Consider the following 16,209-nt stretch of genomic DNA (forward strand, 5'->3'; position numbering starts at 1 on the left):
CTTTATTTAATACTTGTCTGATGCTTAGGTTTATTGTACAAATTTATTTATTGTATTTACTTTTTATTACAAAAATCACAATGTGCTTAGTTGAGAAGCTTACTACAATACTGCAGTGTTTTATAATACATATTTTCTTCATTCAAACTGAATTTTTCAGACAAACCTAGATTCTTTAAAAAATAATTGTACTATAAGTAAAGATTCATTCATAAAGTGCTTTCATTTACGTCTTGCAGGAGCCTTGTGTGGCGTCCATCATTAGAAGTCGCTCCCCAGGCATTCTGCAATGGATGGAGAAACTTCTGATGAATAATCAGAGTCCTGGTTTCTGGGAACTGTTGGCAAGGTATTGCGAGGACAAAATCACCATAAGGTCTGTGCTTATTATTTTTATAATGAAATTAAACTTAATTTAACTGCAAAATTAACTAGTCTCAATTTATCAGATCTACTTTCAGTAAAGGGCAACAAACCTGTGAGTAATCTATAATTACTTCTTTTAGTAGGCATCTCTGATACTTGAGCAGTTGTGCACAATTCTATATTTAAAATCAATTCTGTAATTGAAATCCCAACAATCATTAGCAATGGCTTTATTCCTAACAAATTTTGTTATGGTTTGTGTTCAATAATCCACGACTGGTCTCTCCAACACCATTACCTACATGGTTTTTATTATTACCATTAAGAACAATGTAGTTAAATGGTATTTGCGATAAATTGCAATAATTGCTATGGATTTTAATCATAGACTTGTACACAACAGCTCAAATATCAGAGATGGCTACTAGAAGGGGGGTAATTAGAGATTCCATAGAGACTGTAAAGGGGAAACAAATCTTTTATTAAAAGTACTTGTTCCTTGGTGAATCAGATACCTTTGATATCTCTCATCTTGTGCATTTTTGTTCTCATACTTAGTACCTTTGATTATCCTGTGACTTTGATGATGCTACAAAGTCTCCCCAGCTTGGTGTCTTACTTTGATAATTACTTTTACTTAAGTAATTAATTACCAAAGTAAGACACCAAGCTGGGGAGACTTTGTAGCATCATCAAAGTCACAGGATAATCAAAGGTACTAAGTATGAGAACAAAAATGCACAAGATGAGAGATCAAAGGTATACGATTCACCAAGGAACAAGTACTTTTATTAAAAGATTTGTTTCCCCTTTACAGTCTATGGAATCTATAATTACCCCCTTCTAGTAGGCATCTCTCTGATATTTGAGTTGTTGTTTTACAATTCTATCCTGTGATTGAAATGCCAACACTGGCATTATTCCCATAAACATTTGTTTATTGCCTTCTTGCCTTCGTCAACCCTTTTTAATAAGCCACGAAAACTCTTTAACGTGATAATTTGCAGTACAGTACTTGCAATTTATCAGAAGTACCATTAACTACATGGTTCATCATCATCACTAAGAACTACATAGGTAATGGTGTTTGCAACATTGCAATTTATGTTGGAGACCAGTAGTGGGTTATTAAAATGTGTTGTTGTGCACAAGCCATAACAAAATTTGCTAGGAATAATGCCATTGCTAATGATTGTTGGGATTTCAATCACACGATTCATTTTAAATACAGAATTGTGCACAAAAGCTCAAATATCAGAGATATGCCTAATAAAAGGGGTAATTATAGATTATTTAAAGGTTTGTTGCCCTTTACTGAAAATAGATCTGATTAAATAAAGTTAAATTGAGAATAATTTTGCAGTTAACTAATTTCATTAAAAAAAAAAGGCACAGACCTTGTGGTATTGAGTGGGGATATTAATCTTGCAATACCTTGCCAACAGTTCCAGAAGCCAGGACTCTGATCATTCATCAGAAGTTTCTCCATCCACTGGAGAATTCCTGGGGAGTGATGTCTAATGAAGGATACCACGTGAAGAACCCTGCCAGAAACACAAGCAATTAGAATATTTATCAAGGTGGTTTGAACAAAGGATGTTGGTTCATCTGAAAATTCAGTTTAATAATACACTTACACATGTAGTGGATCTTTTGTCGCCTTCTTTGTACAGTACTTTAATGTTAAAATTCATTTATCTTCCTTTTTTTGGAGAGAGAGAGATTAAAGAATACTGAAAATACCTTGGGTGTAACATTTAGGAACTAGTATAAAATTTGCCACATGTTCTCAAAATTTTTTTTTTTTTTTTTTTTTTGGGGGGGGGGGGGGGGGGAAGGTTCTAGTATTATTGGACTATGGTTGGTGTGCCAATAATACAAAATGTGAACTATATGAGGACACCATTCTGTGTATACTAATAGAACATATTATAATTAGAGGACTGGTTGACAAATTTGAGTGGCAGCTCGAAATAAGACACGGGTGAATTGTGTGGGACAGAAAAACTTACACTTCAGAGATAAGGCTGCAAAAATGTTCTGGGTGTGTTTACTGGTGTTTAGAAAGATTGAATACACGTTGCTCAAGTCTCCCTGTTCAAGAGGTGGGACAGGTATGCATTGTTACGAGCCAAAATTTCCTGCCGCATTGCGTCGACTTCTTTATGTACCTCTTCTTCAGTCATGCTTTCAGTGTCAAGTGAAGATACCCTTTCAAGGTATTCCTCTATTATCTTCTCACCCTCCTGAAAGATTATGCAGAGTTTACTATGTTTACTTCTACTTATATCTTTACTTCAAAACATATGGGGAACCATAAGAATCTTAGGATACACAAGCTCATTGTCCAGAGGAGATAAAAATAACTTTTACACTATACCTGCTTCTCTGACTTCCTCCTTTTGACAGCTTCCTCAGAATCATCATCATCACCAAAATCATCTTCCAGTTCTCCAGCTTTCCTCTTGGCATACTGTAATAATTAATTGTATTCAATGTACAATACATTAAATGATTTAAAATTTCATCTTCACTACATAGTTGATGTTTTTAATGAAAATTAAAAATATTCAAGTTTTCACACAGTACTGCAGGCTTCAGACCTTAATTCTAACTAGTGTAAAGATGCTTATTTCATCATCTAATGAATAATGCAAGTATTGTTAGCAAACCATTGTATAAACAAGGAAAATACAGTATAGGCAACCCTTGCTGATATTGGTTAACTACTATTATATAAACTTTAGAAGTGCGCCACTACCTTAACACTTTCGCACACCCACACTAACATATGTACTCTTTCCATTATTCTGACCTCAATTTTTGAGCTACGTTGTTCATTTTATTATAAAATTCTTCAATCCAAATGCGCACATTTTAAAACTAGTACCATAATAATTGAACATTAAATGGAATTTTAACATTTTAATTTTGGACATTCATCACCAGTAGAATTTATAATCTTTCCAGTAGTCTGACCTCAATTGTCATACTACGTCGTTCATTATGGTATCAAATTGTTTGCAATCTAAAGGTGCACATTTTAAAACTAATCTCATTATAAACAAACAAACAAATGGAATTTTAAACATTTTAATTTCAGACGCAACATGCATCCCCATCGGACATGCGTAAGATTATTAATGGATGCAAACTGCATCCCCCGGCAGACGAAAGTATTAAGCTGATGTCTATTAAAGTAGGGAATACTGTATTAAAAGCATAAAGCACTATTGGACTAAAATATATGTATATTACAGTGGAGTTGACCTGATTCGTTCAAGGTGGAACCTTTACCCATTCCTAAGCCCCTGGCTGTACAGTATTTAACATCAGTTTGTTTACTTTTGTCTCCCCTCCCTCAAATACACAGCTAGGTACCTTGTCACTGTTGGTCGACGAGATCTTGGCATCTGTGCAGTGTCCACACTAAGGGCTTGGGGAGTAAGAGTGGAGCCTTGCTCAGAAATATGCATGAGTAAAATCACTATAAATACATGCATCCATAAACACCAAGAGGAGACTTTACTAACCTCAATTACACTAGCAGGGAAATTGGCCAATTCTGCTACATGGATACCAAAACTGCGATCACAAGGCCCTGGCTGCACCTATGGACAAGTGTAACCAGTCAAAACATACACTGGTAATCATGAACAGAAACAGGAAATGAGTTACTTTCAACAGCAAACCAGTTGCTTTTGATTAAGTACAATTAAATGTACTTAACTTCTATTATTGCTTTCTTTTTCTTTCCCTGAGCTATGCTGAATGCAGCCTCTGTACTAAACTAGCACATTCACCGATTCTAATGATATACAGTATAATGACAATTTCACATTTCTTCTAATTCTTTGCAAAGAAATATTTCCCCATTCCCATTATCATGGGGAGACATCTATCAGGCTGGAAAAAATGGGATAATACAGAAGATTACTGTAGTTATACACATTAATAAACACCCGTTCATTCCTGTCAATACTTTCACTGTATAACATCACACCACTAAACTCCAGCACCCGACCATTTCACAATACCACTTTTACAGCTCGTCTTGAAGACTACAGTATAAATACAGTACTCATATTACAGATTGCATACACATGAATCAACTTAAAGCTAGGCCCTGTTTTATGATGATTGGTTCCCAGCCCAGGCTCTAATGCCACTTTGGGGAAAAGGGAACAGTTACAAAATTTAGAAAAGATAAGGAAACTTTGGAATAGTAACTCTCTGGGGAAAGGTTGCTTCAAAATTAACAAACACTATAGTCTTCATCGTCAAAGCACATGTGAATGAATCTTCTTTTTTAAATTGGCATTGCAATGGCAACAAAAGTTTAATTGTCAATACTTATTGCATTTTTGAGCGGCAGTAATTTTAGAGAGGAGTGTAACTTACCTGATAGAGAAGAGTAAGAGCACCATGAGCGGTGGTAGCCGTAACGTGGAAGTTCTTCACTGTCTCCACCTCATCACTAAGTGCTGTCAGTTCATGAAAATGTGTTGCAAACAAGCAAAATGACCCAATCTCCTTAGCTATATGCCTGAAAATTTTGATTTAGAAACCAACACCATTAAGGCTTTATTTCCATGCTCTGACCCATCTTATATCAACCACAACCTTAACTAAATCTTACACTATACTTGAAAAATCTTGGCTGCTTGCCATCCATCCGTTTCAATATTTATATGTACTAAAGGTGTTAACACACTCCCATCTGCCTTTATCCCACCTGTAATTTTGTACCTGCATTATAAACCAAATTACTTTTCATGCATTAATTTAACATAATATAAAATGGGCACCCAATACTGTAGTACTAAAGATGCCTTTAAATATGATTTTGTATAAAAAAAACCTTATACAAGTCTTATCTGTATACATCTCATTCTTCTATTTTCCCACAAAATTACCACTACACACATTAAGTTCACAGCAAATACTTTAACTATTTTAGTACTGTATTAAGCTCGACACTCGGGTTGCTTCCGGGTATCCTTTCCTATTTTTAACGATAATGAGTATCATGGCACACATGAGATTTAACTATTATCCATTAACTAAAGAAATTAAAGAGTACTAAAATAATAAAATACAGTTTAGTAAATCTATACAAGAGGTATGCATGACATCTCAAGTGAACAGGAACGATTACAAGGCAAAATTATTTAGGTAAATAATGACTTTTTCAAAATAGCACATCAAAGATGATTATGCATTATCTTAGCCTGTTCCACAGTCATATCACACCATTGTTGTAGCAACTGGATGATAAAAGTAGACAACTTACTCCGATATCGCCCATGCTAATCCAAACCCATCGTATGTTGAAGTTCCACGGCCGAGTTCATCAATAATGATGAGGGACTCGTTGCTTGCAGACTACAGTGGAAGAGAAACAACTAATTTAAACAATTTATATATTAAATGAAAAGTAAAATTACTTATTACTTTGATAGTATGTACAATTAACTTCATTGATTTTATTTAAATAAAAACTAAAGCAGAATGAATTCCTACAACCCTAAATTATTGTATATGGAGTCAAATACCAATTTTAGTACTTGGAATGTGATAAACATGTACAATATATCAAAATTTCAAACACTAGGCAACATGATATGCAACAATTAATACTTAAAGGACTTAAATAAACTGTGTTGAATATCAAGCCAATATGTAAAAGCATTCACCAATTTTGAAGAAGAGTGTCACGTAAAAACAATTAACAAGGTAACAAGAAAGCTTACTTACCCGAAGAATGGAAGCGGTCTCTAACATTTCTGCCATGAAAGTTGAAACCCCTTTCAACTGGCAGTCTCCAGCACCCACACGAGCTATAATAAAACATTGTACCGTGCAGTATTTAATACTGTACTACATAACTTGCTCTCCACAACAGCAAAATGAAATTGAAAAATTAATATTATACTTCAAAATTATTGGTACCTAAATGACCAAGGTGTTATGTATTGTACTGACCACTGTTTGGCTTTCTATGTGCTATGTAGGATTCTGTCTTCTCATGTATAGTGTCTGTACACAAGTCATTGTTACCTTTGACACATTTGACATTTTTATTACTTTACATGATGCATCACTAACTATCTAAATGATGAGAGCTACAATTGGTACTAAGTAGGCCATCTTTGGTCAGTCACTCATAAGGAGATACTGAATAATGTGGGTAGCAATAATCCAACATTTCTTAAATAACCTGTAACAAGCATAGAGTACAAACAAAAGGACAACGACAACTTACCCAGGATACTATCAACAATAGACATTTCTGCCTCTTGACAGGCAACAAATGAGCCGACTTGAGCCATCAACACAGCTGCTCCAACTGATCTCAGGTAAGTACTCTTACCTCCCATGTTTGGGCCGGTGATAATGTGGAACATTCCATTATCTGCAACAAATATCACAAATGATCAGTCAAGTTCCTCTGATAAATTTGATATTTTAGAATTCAATTGTACATTTATTTGGCTTGTTGACCAGACCACACACTAGAAAGTGAAGGGACGACGACGTTTCGGTCCGTCCTGGACCATTCTCAAGTCGATTGTGTACATTTGGCTTCATTATTAAATAAAACTGGCTCTATACCGACAATACAAGGTAAAACACAAACATTAAATTCTTGATTAACATCCCATTTAAAAATCTATTGCTACAAAAATTAAGTTGGGCGAGTCTCCTGTGTCCAATCTACGATTAGCCACGTGTGTCTAAAAAGAAAATTATGACACCTACATCGCTGAAAATAAAACAGTAAATTAACAGGTGTTTTATAGTGGAAAATTTGGACTTTAATAGGATATCTGTGAAATGAAACCTCATTTTCCCAATATATATATATACAGCTTGTTTTGCTTGGATTTACTATGCAAAAGATTTTCAAAGAAATCATCCCTCATGTACATCATCAAACATCCACTGTATTTTGCAACAAACAAGGTGGTGTACAAACTAGAAAATCATTTAGATAGAACTATGCAAAGTTACTGACCTTTATCAAAATTACAGTCATTTGCTATAAATGAGACATCATCTTGTAGTTCTAAACATGGATGACGAATACCTTCCAGCTTTAGTACACCAGATCCCCTAGCCAGGAGTTTGGGTCGTATGTAAGGAATGGGTGCAGATACCGCAGCAGAGGCCAAGGCATAAATACAGTCTAAAGTAGCCAGCACATGACCTAGATTTTGTATCACTTCAACATAACCAGCTGGAAAAAAATATATAGAAATTTAGTAAAACAATCCTACATAAAGACATTGCACGACAACATCGACAACTGTCACTACATTTTTTCAACTTCCTAAGCATTGCCAAACTACTCATTACTGTACTTTATGTGACTTAACAAAAGGAAATTATAAGCAAACTTATTTTAGTCCCCCTTTAAAATTTAACAAATTTTATTACTGAATTAAAAGTAAATGAAGCAAATGCAGATGTGACAAAAATGTTAACAATTGACTCGTCACCAAAACACAAACTGAACACTCGCCTGCAATATTCATGATCTCGTCAACAACAGTTTTTTGCTGTTCATTGTACTCCTCTCGTGAAGCCATGTGCTGATCATTCAGATCTTGAAGGGCACCGTTTCTGAATCGTACTCCAGCTTTGTTGGTGTCAATCATCCGGTAGTTCCTATTGTTACGCAGCACTTTTTCTTCCTGTAAATGTTAAATTTAGTGATACTGATTACATCACTATCTCTATGTATTCTCTATTGCAAGTTAACATTTACAAGCTGATGCACAGAACAAAGATTTTGTATCACTATCTAAATACAGTACATAATAGGGAATGTAGCATGAATAATACACCGTGCCCTCCACTGATAGGTAAGCACTGTGCCACACTGAAGCTTAAAGAAACTGCTAACCTTAAGAGCATGCAGAAAACATTCACTGCCATTTTAACTGTCAACAATTCCACCGAATCATCCATAAAAAAAATAGCTTAGTACAGACGAGCATATTTTTAACTTAAGAGTACATGCTAACCCCACCAGGACAAGCCATTCCCTATACTCAAGGTGTTCTAACACAGCAAGAAGCAACAAACATGTCACCAGCTACAAAGAAATCAAGGGTAGAAATGTTCGATATGATAAAGAAGCAGAGAAAGGAACAGTAGACAACCAAAATGAGGAGCACGAGTACAGCAGTCATCCATGTGGTGCTGATGGCGATAGTTTACCTTAAGCGTGACTCTGAAAAAGTAGCCAAGCTGAGCATTGGACTCCAATTTGACACTTTTTCCGGCATCAAGACCAAGATCATTTGCCACCTTTTTCAACTGATTTTGAATATCTGTTTCCAAGCCATTCATCGTTTCTCGCAGGTCTGAAATCATCAGAACATAAAACACATGCAGTCTTGTGGTAATTTATACACAGGTGTGTGTGAAATGTTACAAGCTCTTTTTTGCAGTGAATCTAAATAAACAACAGTTGAAAACTGCTAAACTTACCTCCTAGTGTCTCGTCAAAATCTGGCTTGATGACATAGTCTCCCTGACCGGCTTGTTCCATATCTACAGTAGTCTCTATCATTTCTTGAAACTTTGACAGGTCTGACAGCAGCTCCTTTATTGATGAGAGCAAACAATATGAATTTAACAGCAGAATGCATCAACAATAACTGCTAAATATTTAAGTACTGTACTGTATAATTATTATGAACCAAGCAAATAAATTATACAGTATTGTATTAAGGAAATCTAAATATTTTACAAAATTATGTAATTTGGGGACCAATGTTTGCCATCATTTTTTATTATTGCATTTTGAAAATTATTTCCAGAAAATTACCAAAAGATGATGATCATGTAAAACAGCTCTAATCCAGCTGAAATGTCGAACTATGCAATAAAAACAGGATTTCTCTCCTAATCAACATTTGGTTTGTCTGCACCTCACCTGAAGAGGAGTTGTGAAGACTGCTGCCAGGGAGGCGATGTGAGGCCCTTCATACTTGGCTATAGCTTCACACAAATTTGGCAATCGATCAACACACTGATAAAATCTGTTAACATGATGCATTATTGTTAATGACAAAAGAATTTCCTATACTGCACATAAGCTGGTACAAATACAAGTCTCGGAAATGTAACAAAAAGAAAAATAATTTAAGAACATCAAGAACTTGGTACAGGGCAGTATTGTATTTGGTATTCACTACACAACAATTGCAATTTTGTTCATATTCTGCCAAGGGTAATCCTAATTACTTGTACTTCAATTTGTAACGTACTTGTAACAGTCTTGGAGTGTGGCCGCTTTGCGTGCCAGTTTCCGAGCCAGGCGATTCAGGTCAGGAATACGACGAAGATGCTCTTCCCCAAGACTGTGACGCAGCTCTACTGATGAAACTACGGCCTCAACCAAGTCCTGTCGTTCTTCTGCAAAATGAAAAACTAGTGAATATAGGTTCTACAAGATCCATTAAACACAACAAAACAGAACAAACATTTGAGCCATGCACAGAAACATGGAAAATCTAAGCTGTGGATTTGTATTTAAATTGTAGGCTAGGTTAGGGTCAGTTTGGGAAGATTCCAAATTTTCACAACTATGGAATACAAAGAAACCATACTACCTGTAATATGAAATATATAAATGAGAAAGGTGCGTGGCTGAGAGTGCCTTGATCGCTGGTCTAAGTCATCTCATTACTTCAATTGATTTTCTCAACTATAGTATTCTATGTTTTAGGCCTTGCTAACATTTCTTGGGTGTAGTTTTTTATACATCACTGCTGACACTACAGGCTTTTAATGTTTACAATTGTGGCAACAACCACCAACTTTACTAGACTAGTGAAGGACTAATGAGCTGCAACTGCACGTCTGTAACTTGGGAAAACTGAAATGTTAGAAGACTCACCAATCTTGTTGATGTCTACCAATGGCTGTCTAAGCCACTGTAAGAGCAGGCGATGACCAAGCGGAGTGCGACACTTATCCAGAAGACCAAGAATGGTGTGTGTTTTAGCAGCAGCACCAGACAGTTCCCCACTCCCAAGGGGTTCCACGTGCAATGCCCGAACTGCTGCACTGTCGAGTCGCATATACTGACTCAGGTCATACAAGGACATTGTAAACTGGCCAAAGTTTGACTCGTCCCCAAGGAGCTATAACAAAAATATTTCATGCTATTGTACTATAATAATAATAAAAAAAAAATCAGACATTATTAATGCTTTACAATCACTTATCACACTTCCATCAACCTTCACTATCACTGCCCATGAACAATTCACAAAAGTATTTGTTGTACATTAATCTTTGACTACAGCCAACACAAACCTCAAGGTACTTTATGACAGCAGCCAGCGCAGCAATGGCACTAGTACGATCCATTTCTGGACGTGCCGAAGTAGTCGACGCATCTCCACCCTTTGTATGTAAGAGGCGGTTTAAGTCCTGAGTGGCATCTTTATTGTTGAACTCTGCTTTCTTCCTTTCAGTAACAAGCAATGGATTTCGAGACAACACCTGTAAAGATAACACAAGTTACTAAACTAACTTTTATAATGCAATAACAAATGGATAAATGGACGAGATGAAATTTAGGCTCAACGGCTGGAATTTCTTGGTCAACAATGGCAGATGATGAAAAATAGTAACCCTTGAAACAAGTAAATAACAAAACTAGCATGTTTAAGACACTGAAAATACTGCTTATCAGGTGAGCAAGTAACCTATAAAACAAATTATTAGAAAAATACATTAACCATACAGCTTCCATTACACTTGTATAACTAGCAAACCTTTAAATCTAAATTTTGTTTTGTTTCAGTGTACAGTACTGTACTATGCATAAAATGGTTTACAAAGAATTAATTGATAAACCCATTTTCCAGCATATTACAAAACATTATTAATTACAAGTTTTTGGCTCTTTACTGATAAGACTGGGAAACATTGTGTTTAGTATAAATTGGAATATGTAGAGAGAAAATCTTTGGAGTAGTGATGGAATTGAACTCACATTCTGGGTCAACCCCAGGGCATGCATTACCTACTGGACCATGATGAGCATTATTAGGCGTTTAAGCTCATCATGGTTCTGTGGGTAATGCAGGTGTCTGAGGTGACCCAAACACATACACAAATTGTGCAAAAGGAAATTAATTATACTGTATGTGATATTGATTTTTTTGTCAGAAAACCACATTACTGTAATTCCATCAATCACATAGTTAGAAACCAAACTGTGGAGGTGGTCACCTGTTCACAATAATTTTGCTGTACCTGCCACTCACCCTGAGTCCCACCCAACCCTCATGCAAGTCAACCACCTCTCAACCATTTTCTTCAATCCCACTGCTGTGTACAGAAATTGCATATTTCCAGCAGCAACTCCATCATCAATGCAAATTGCTGTAAATGTCACTCAGACCATGGGGCCTCATTTTATGGGTTTTGATTGAACTTGTATGTGCAGAGCCACCTGGTTCTCCAGCGGCAATCATATCTGTTACTCTTACTGTAGTTACCTTCCGAGTTCAAAGACTGTGGATTATAAACCAAGTACTGTACCATGTAGGCAAGCAACTAGGTAACATCCAAGTCACACTCTTTTGTGCCTTGTCCTTCCTGAGCCGTGTTTCTGGACGCTCCCGAGCCATGTTTCTGGACACCTGCAGATACAGTCGTGTTTTTGGGACACTTTTGGGCTGTGTTCCTGAGTACTACCAGGTAGGGTACTTGGCTGTTTCTGGACTATGTGCCAGGTCATTGGGGTATGTCGTTACTGGGGTATGTTGTTGTTAGGATGGGTATTGAAAGCTTCCCGAGTATGGTGTCCAGCAAAAATTTCATGTTGATTTAAGGGAATATACGCTATTGGACAGGATGAATGGCCAGACATCGTGAAGTGTGCATAAATCGCCGAATGAATAAACTTACAGATACCACACGAGAACTGTACTGGATACATACGAAGCTGATGACAGCCAATAGAAATATTCAGTAGAAACAAAATAAAAACTTCAACTTTCAGAAAAAATTATGCTGCACTATTGTGAGAGAACATCCTACCTGCTTGAGCTTTGTGCCATCTGGGCCCATATCCCCCAAAGGAATAAGACACTCCCGAGGCCCCAGTTGCACTACCAGAGCCTCCAGGTTACTGAATGTGTCATTGTCATTGAACTCCGACACAGTCATTAGCCGGCCTGACACGTCCACATACCCAACTCCCACAACCTAAAAATAAATAAAAAAATTAATAAAAACATACCAGTACAAGAGCTACAAAAATATTGCAAAAAGTATTCATTAACATTGCCCAACTAAACAATATTATAAAATGTTATTATGAACTTAAAAGGCTTATGCCAAAGGTGTTATGTCAAAAGTTCCATCCATTCTCTCAAACTAGATTAGTCTTAAGGGAGTTAGATCAGATACAACAGGTATGACACATCTCAAGATCATATTTAGACAATTATAAAGTTGCTAAAAATTCTTACTCTCTGGCCATTTTCAGTGGCTAGCTTGACAGCCATGACACCTGTTGTAACTGTAAGCTCATTGTTAGCCCCAAACAGCACTTCTTCAAACTGACTCAAGTTACCCGGAGAAGCCTGAAACATAAGGAAAATTGAATAAATATTTAGAATACAATTTATCACATATTTTCTTGGTATTATCAATATATATATCCTGGTGTTCTTTTCCAATTGTCAAACTAAATCATTTTACAAAAATTTACTTTTCTGTTCAACCCACTTGTTAAAACTTAATTTTGCTGGACCCATTCCATCATCCTGTAGTTGGTACCCAACGTTTGTCTACTCTTGAAGCCAGGCATGGCACCATGCGTAACTAATGACTTGCTTGATTCAACCAGGCGACAGTTGCTTGTAACCCACATACATCAAAATTTACCTTATCTATAACCTACTATGCTTTAATTTATCAACTGAAAGGAAAAATTAATTTTTCCTTTCAAGTCATCCCCTGGCAGTGTTCTTCACTGCTTGTGTGAGCCAGGCCTTGTGGCCCCTAGTGTGCCAGTCACTACCAGGCAACACTACTTCTTGGGGACCATGGTGTGCCAGTCAACACTGCTCCTCACTGGAGAGTAGTGTAATAAAAAGAGGAATGAACTTGAAAAAAGTGGTAGAAGCAACCACCATTCACAGTTTTAAGAGCAAGTACAGTATGGAAGAATACTGGACCATTGGCACGTATAAATTCACCAAGTACATTAGCAATTAGGCAGAGCTCTACAGCTGGATCTCACTTCCTGTAGACAACTATATTAGCACAATCCTCTTTACTAGTTCTATTAACCAGTTCCACCTATTGAAAATGTTACTGCACTCACAAGATACTATAAATTATATCTACAGTATTGATAATAATTTTGTTCTAATCAGAAAAATATTACAGACCATTTATAATCCTAATTTTGAAACAGATTTAACTTTAAATTTAATATACAATAACTGTGTACTATATACTGTACTCATTCTACTCCCATCAGGACTTGTATCATCACTGCATAATGTAATTTAGATACAAATAGTAATGCTTAACCTTTAATTAGTTGCTCCTTATATACTTGCAACAATACAATATGCTACAAAACTTGCACCTAGAAATAATATACTGGACTAAATATCTGTTCTGTATAAATCAGTCCATCCTGGACACGACTCAATAATGGTCCAGGACAGACCGAAACGTAGTCTTTTCTCTGTGGTTTGGTCATCACATTTGTGCTGCATCAGTGCGAAATACTGAACCCAAATGCATCCGAGCTAACCTTATATTCAACCTCCCAGTCACTTTTTGCCGAGCTCTTCTGTTTATACACTTCCACTCTGTAGTGCTTGACCAGCAAAAGATCCCGCACAAATGACTCAAAGTTCAGTCGACTCAGCACTACAGATTCCAACTTCTTGTTGCCTGTGAAATAATAATAATAAAGTTTAACAAGTGAGCACAAACAACCGAGTTCTCCACAGAAGGATTTACAGAAGCAAAATCCACTTTTTTTCTAGGTCAATATTTGCGCTGACAGTAAGTGACCTTGTGCTGATTATACTGTGGATGATTATTAACAGTAGAAAACATCCTAACCTCAACCAAATGCACTTCCCTCATCCCAAGTATAAGGCACTAACCTGAACCCAAGTGTTTGACCACAGAATTGGTGCGGAAGAGGTCTCGTGCAGCCAGCAGGGCATCCTGGCCATGCACAGTGTAGTATTCCCCACGGTCGAACACTCTTACCGTAGTGTTTGGTTTCTGATGCAAGAGAAAATATATAACATAAAATGACATGTCCTGCAAAATATTGTAAATACATTAATTTTCTCTCTTTACAATCATGCACATAGGATTTAAAATCACTATGAATGACCAATAAAAGACTAGCCCTGAAAATTCATGTACAGTACGAGGAATCTCTGGCCAGTATTACAATCATAAAATGGATAAAACATGCATTGTACTGGTCTGATGAACAAATATTATGGGCGATATTAAGAGTTTAAAAATACATGTGACACTTGGCTGTTGTTGAGTGACTTATATACCTGTACTATGTACCATTTGAAATATATTTTTAGTGAATATCGACGAGTTAGGTTTTAAAATCCATACACAAAATATAGACCTCGATATAAGCTAAACGACTATTAATACACTCTGGCTTCCTGTCCCCCCGACACAATGACTTAAGTAGGCTTCAAAATCCGCTGGAGAATTGCTTGTGAAGGCTGTGTGACCTGTGTGTGGCAGGTCTTACCTCAGGCAGGCCGCGGTGGAAGGCGAGGAAGCCCTGCTCGCTGGCCCCATCTACAAGAGAAGAGAAGCATGTGTGAATGTGGGTGGGGGTGTTGGGGCGTGTGGTGGGCGGGTGAGTGAGGTAGAGGCGGGTACTGACCGAGGGCGAGCTGTTCCTTGGGCTGGAGAGTGGCCATCTTCACACACCGTAGTGGTGGCGGGAACCACACACACACACACAAGCCCACCACGGCTCGGCTCACACACAAACATGCGCTGGCTGCTGTTTGCAGCTCGGCTCCTCTTATTTATTTATTTATTTATTTACTTATTTATATATATACAAGAAGGTACATTGGGTTTGTGAGAATACATTGGATAGTACAGTATTTACACTCTTGAAAAGCCACTAGTACGCGCAGCGTTTCGGGCAGAAAAGCCAATTATTGTGGCTCTTCAGTCACAATAATTTACCTGATGGGCCATTACTGCTATGTGGTCTGTATATTACTATATATTACTGCTAGTGATCTCGACGAGGAAAGTAAGCCGGCGGCTAGTCAAAGGTCCCCCCATTTGATATGTTTGATGTTTCCATATCAATTAACACTAGCTCTCCACATATGTCAGTTGCTTAAATTTAGAAACTGTACTTGTGGTCGATCTCGAGCCCACTGATGATGTGACGATGTGTATTTAATTTTGTAACTAGTTCATCAAGATTGTAACTTGCTTAGCTAAATGAATTGTGGGGTTCAGTCCCTGAGCCCATTATGTGCCTCTGTAACCCTTTCCACTACACCCCACAAGATGGGTATGGGGTGCATAATAAAAGAACTAAACTAAAAACTGTAGACAATCTACACCGCTTATGTTAGACCGATATTGGAATAAAATAAATAAATAAATAAATGTTTATTCAGGTAAAAGCATATACATACAAGATGAGTTAGAAACAGAACGTTGGATTTCTAGAGAGCTAGTACATAGTATGCCTAAAGCCACTAATACGCATAGCGTTTCGGCCAAACGCTGCACCAACCTGGCATCAGCATCTTATGAAGAACACAA

At 36.9% G+C, this 16,209-nt stretch overlaps 1 protein-coding gene across 2 annotated transcripts; it reads right to left on the bottom strand.

The window, feature by feature from the left end:
• Positions 1–42: 42 nt before the first annotated feature.
• On the bottom strand, positions 43–15,393 carry spel1 (DNA mismatch repair protein spel1). 2 transcript variants are annotated; one of them, XR_006773297.2, is made up of 22 exons: positions 15,299–15,393; positions 15,161–15,210; positions 14,535–14,658; positions 14,174–14,316; positions 12,873–12,986; positions 12,439–12,606; positions 10,702–10,890; positions 10,280–10,526; positions 9,648–9,795; positions 9,314–9,419; positions 8,866–8,980; positions 8,593–8,738; positions 7,892–8,063; positions 7,385–7,606; positions 6,632–6,781; positions 6,124–6,206; positions 5,660–5,751; positions 4,768–4,912; positions 3,900–3,977; positions 2,747–2,839; positions 2,379–2,612; positions 43–1,910 (listed from the first exon to the last, which is right to left on the bottom strand). XR_006773297.2 is itself a non-coding variant. In XM_045748250.2 (21 exons), the coding sequence occupies exons 1-21, from the start codon at positions 15,333–15,335 to the stop codon at positions 2,451–2,453; spliced, it is 2,784 nt and encodes a 927-aa protein (XP_045604206.1). In that variant the 5' UTR covers positions 15,336–15,393; the 3' UTR covers positions 43–2,450. The 2 variants fall into 2 exon arrangements, 1 of the variants encoding a protein (XP_045604206.1); XM_045748250.2 differs by having other exon boundaries at positions 43–2,612.
• Between the last annotated feature and the right edge of the window lie 816 nt (positions 15,394–16,209).

Source organism: Procambarus clarkii, chromosome 34 (genome assembly GCF_040958095.1).
Source record: "Procambarus clarkii isolate CNS0578487 chromosome 34, FALCON_Pclarkii_2.0, whole genome shotgun sequence".
Classification (NCBI taxonomy): Eukaryota; Metazoa; Arthropoda; class Malacostraca; order Decapoda; family Cambaridae; genus Procambarus; species Procambarus clarkii.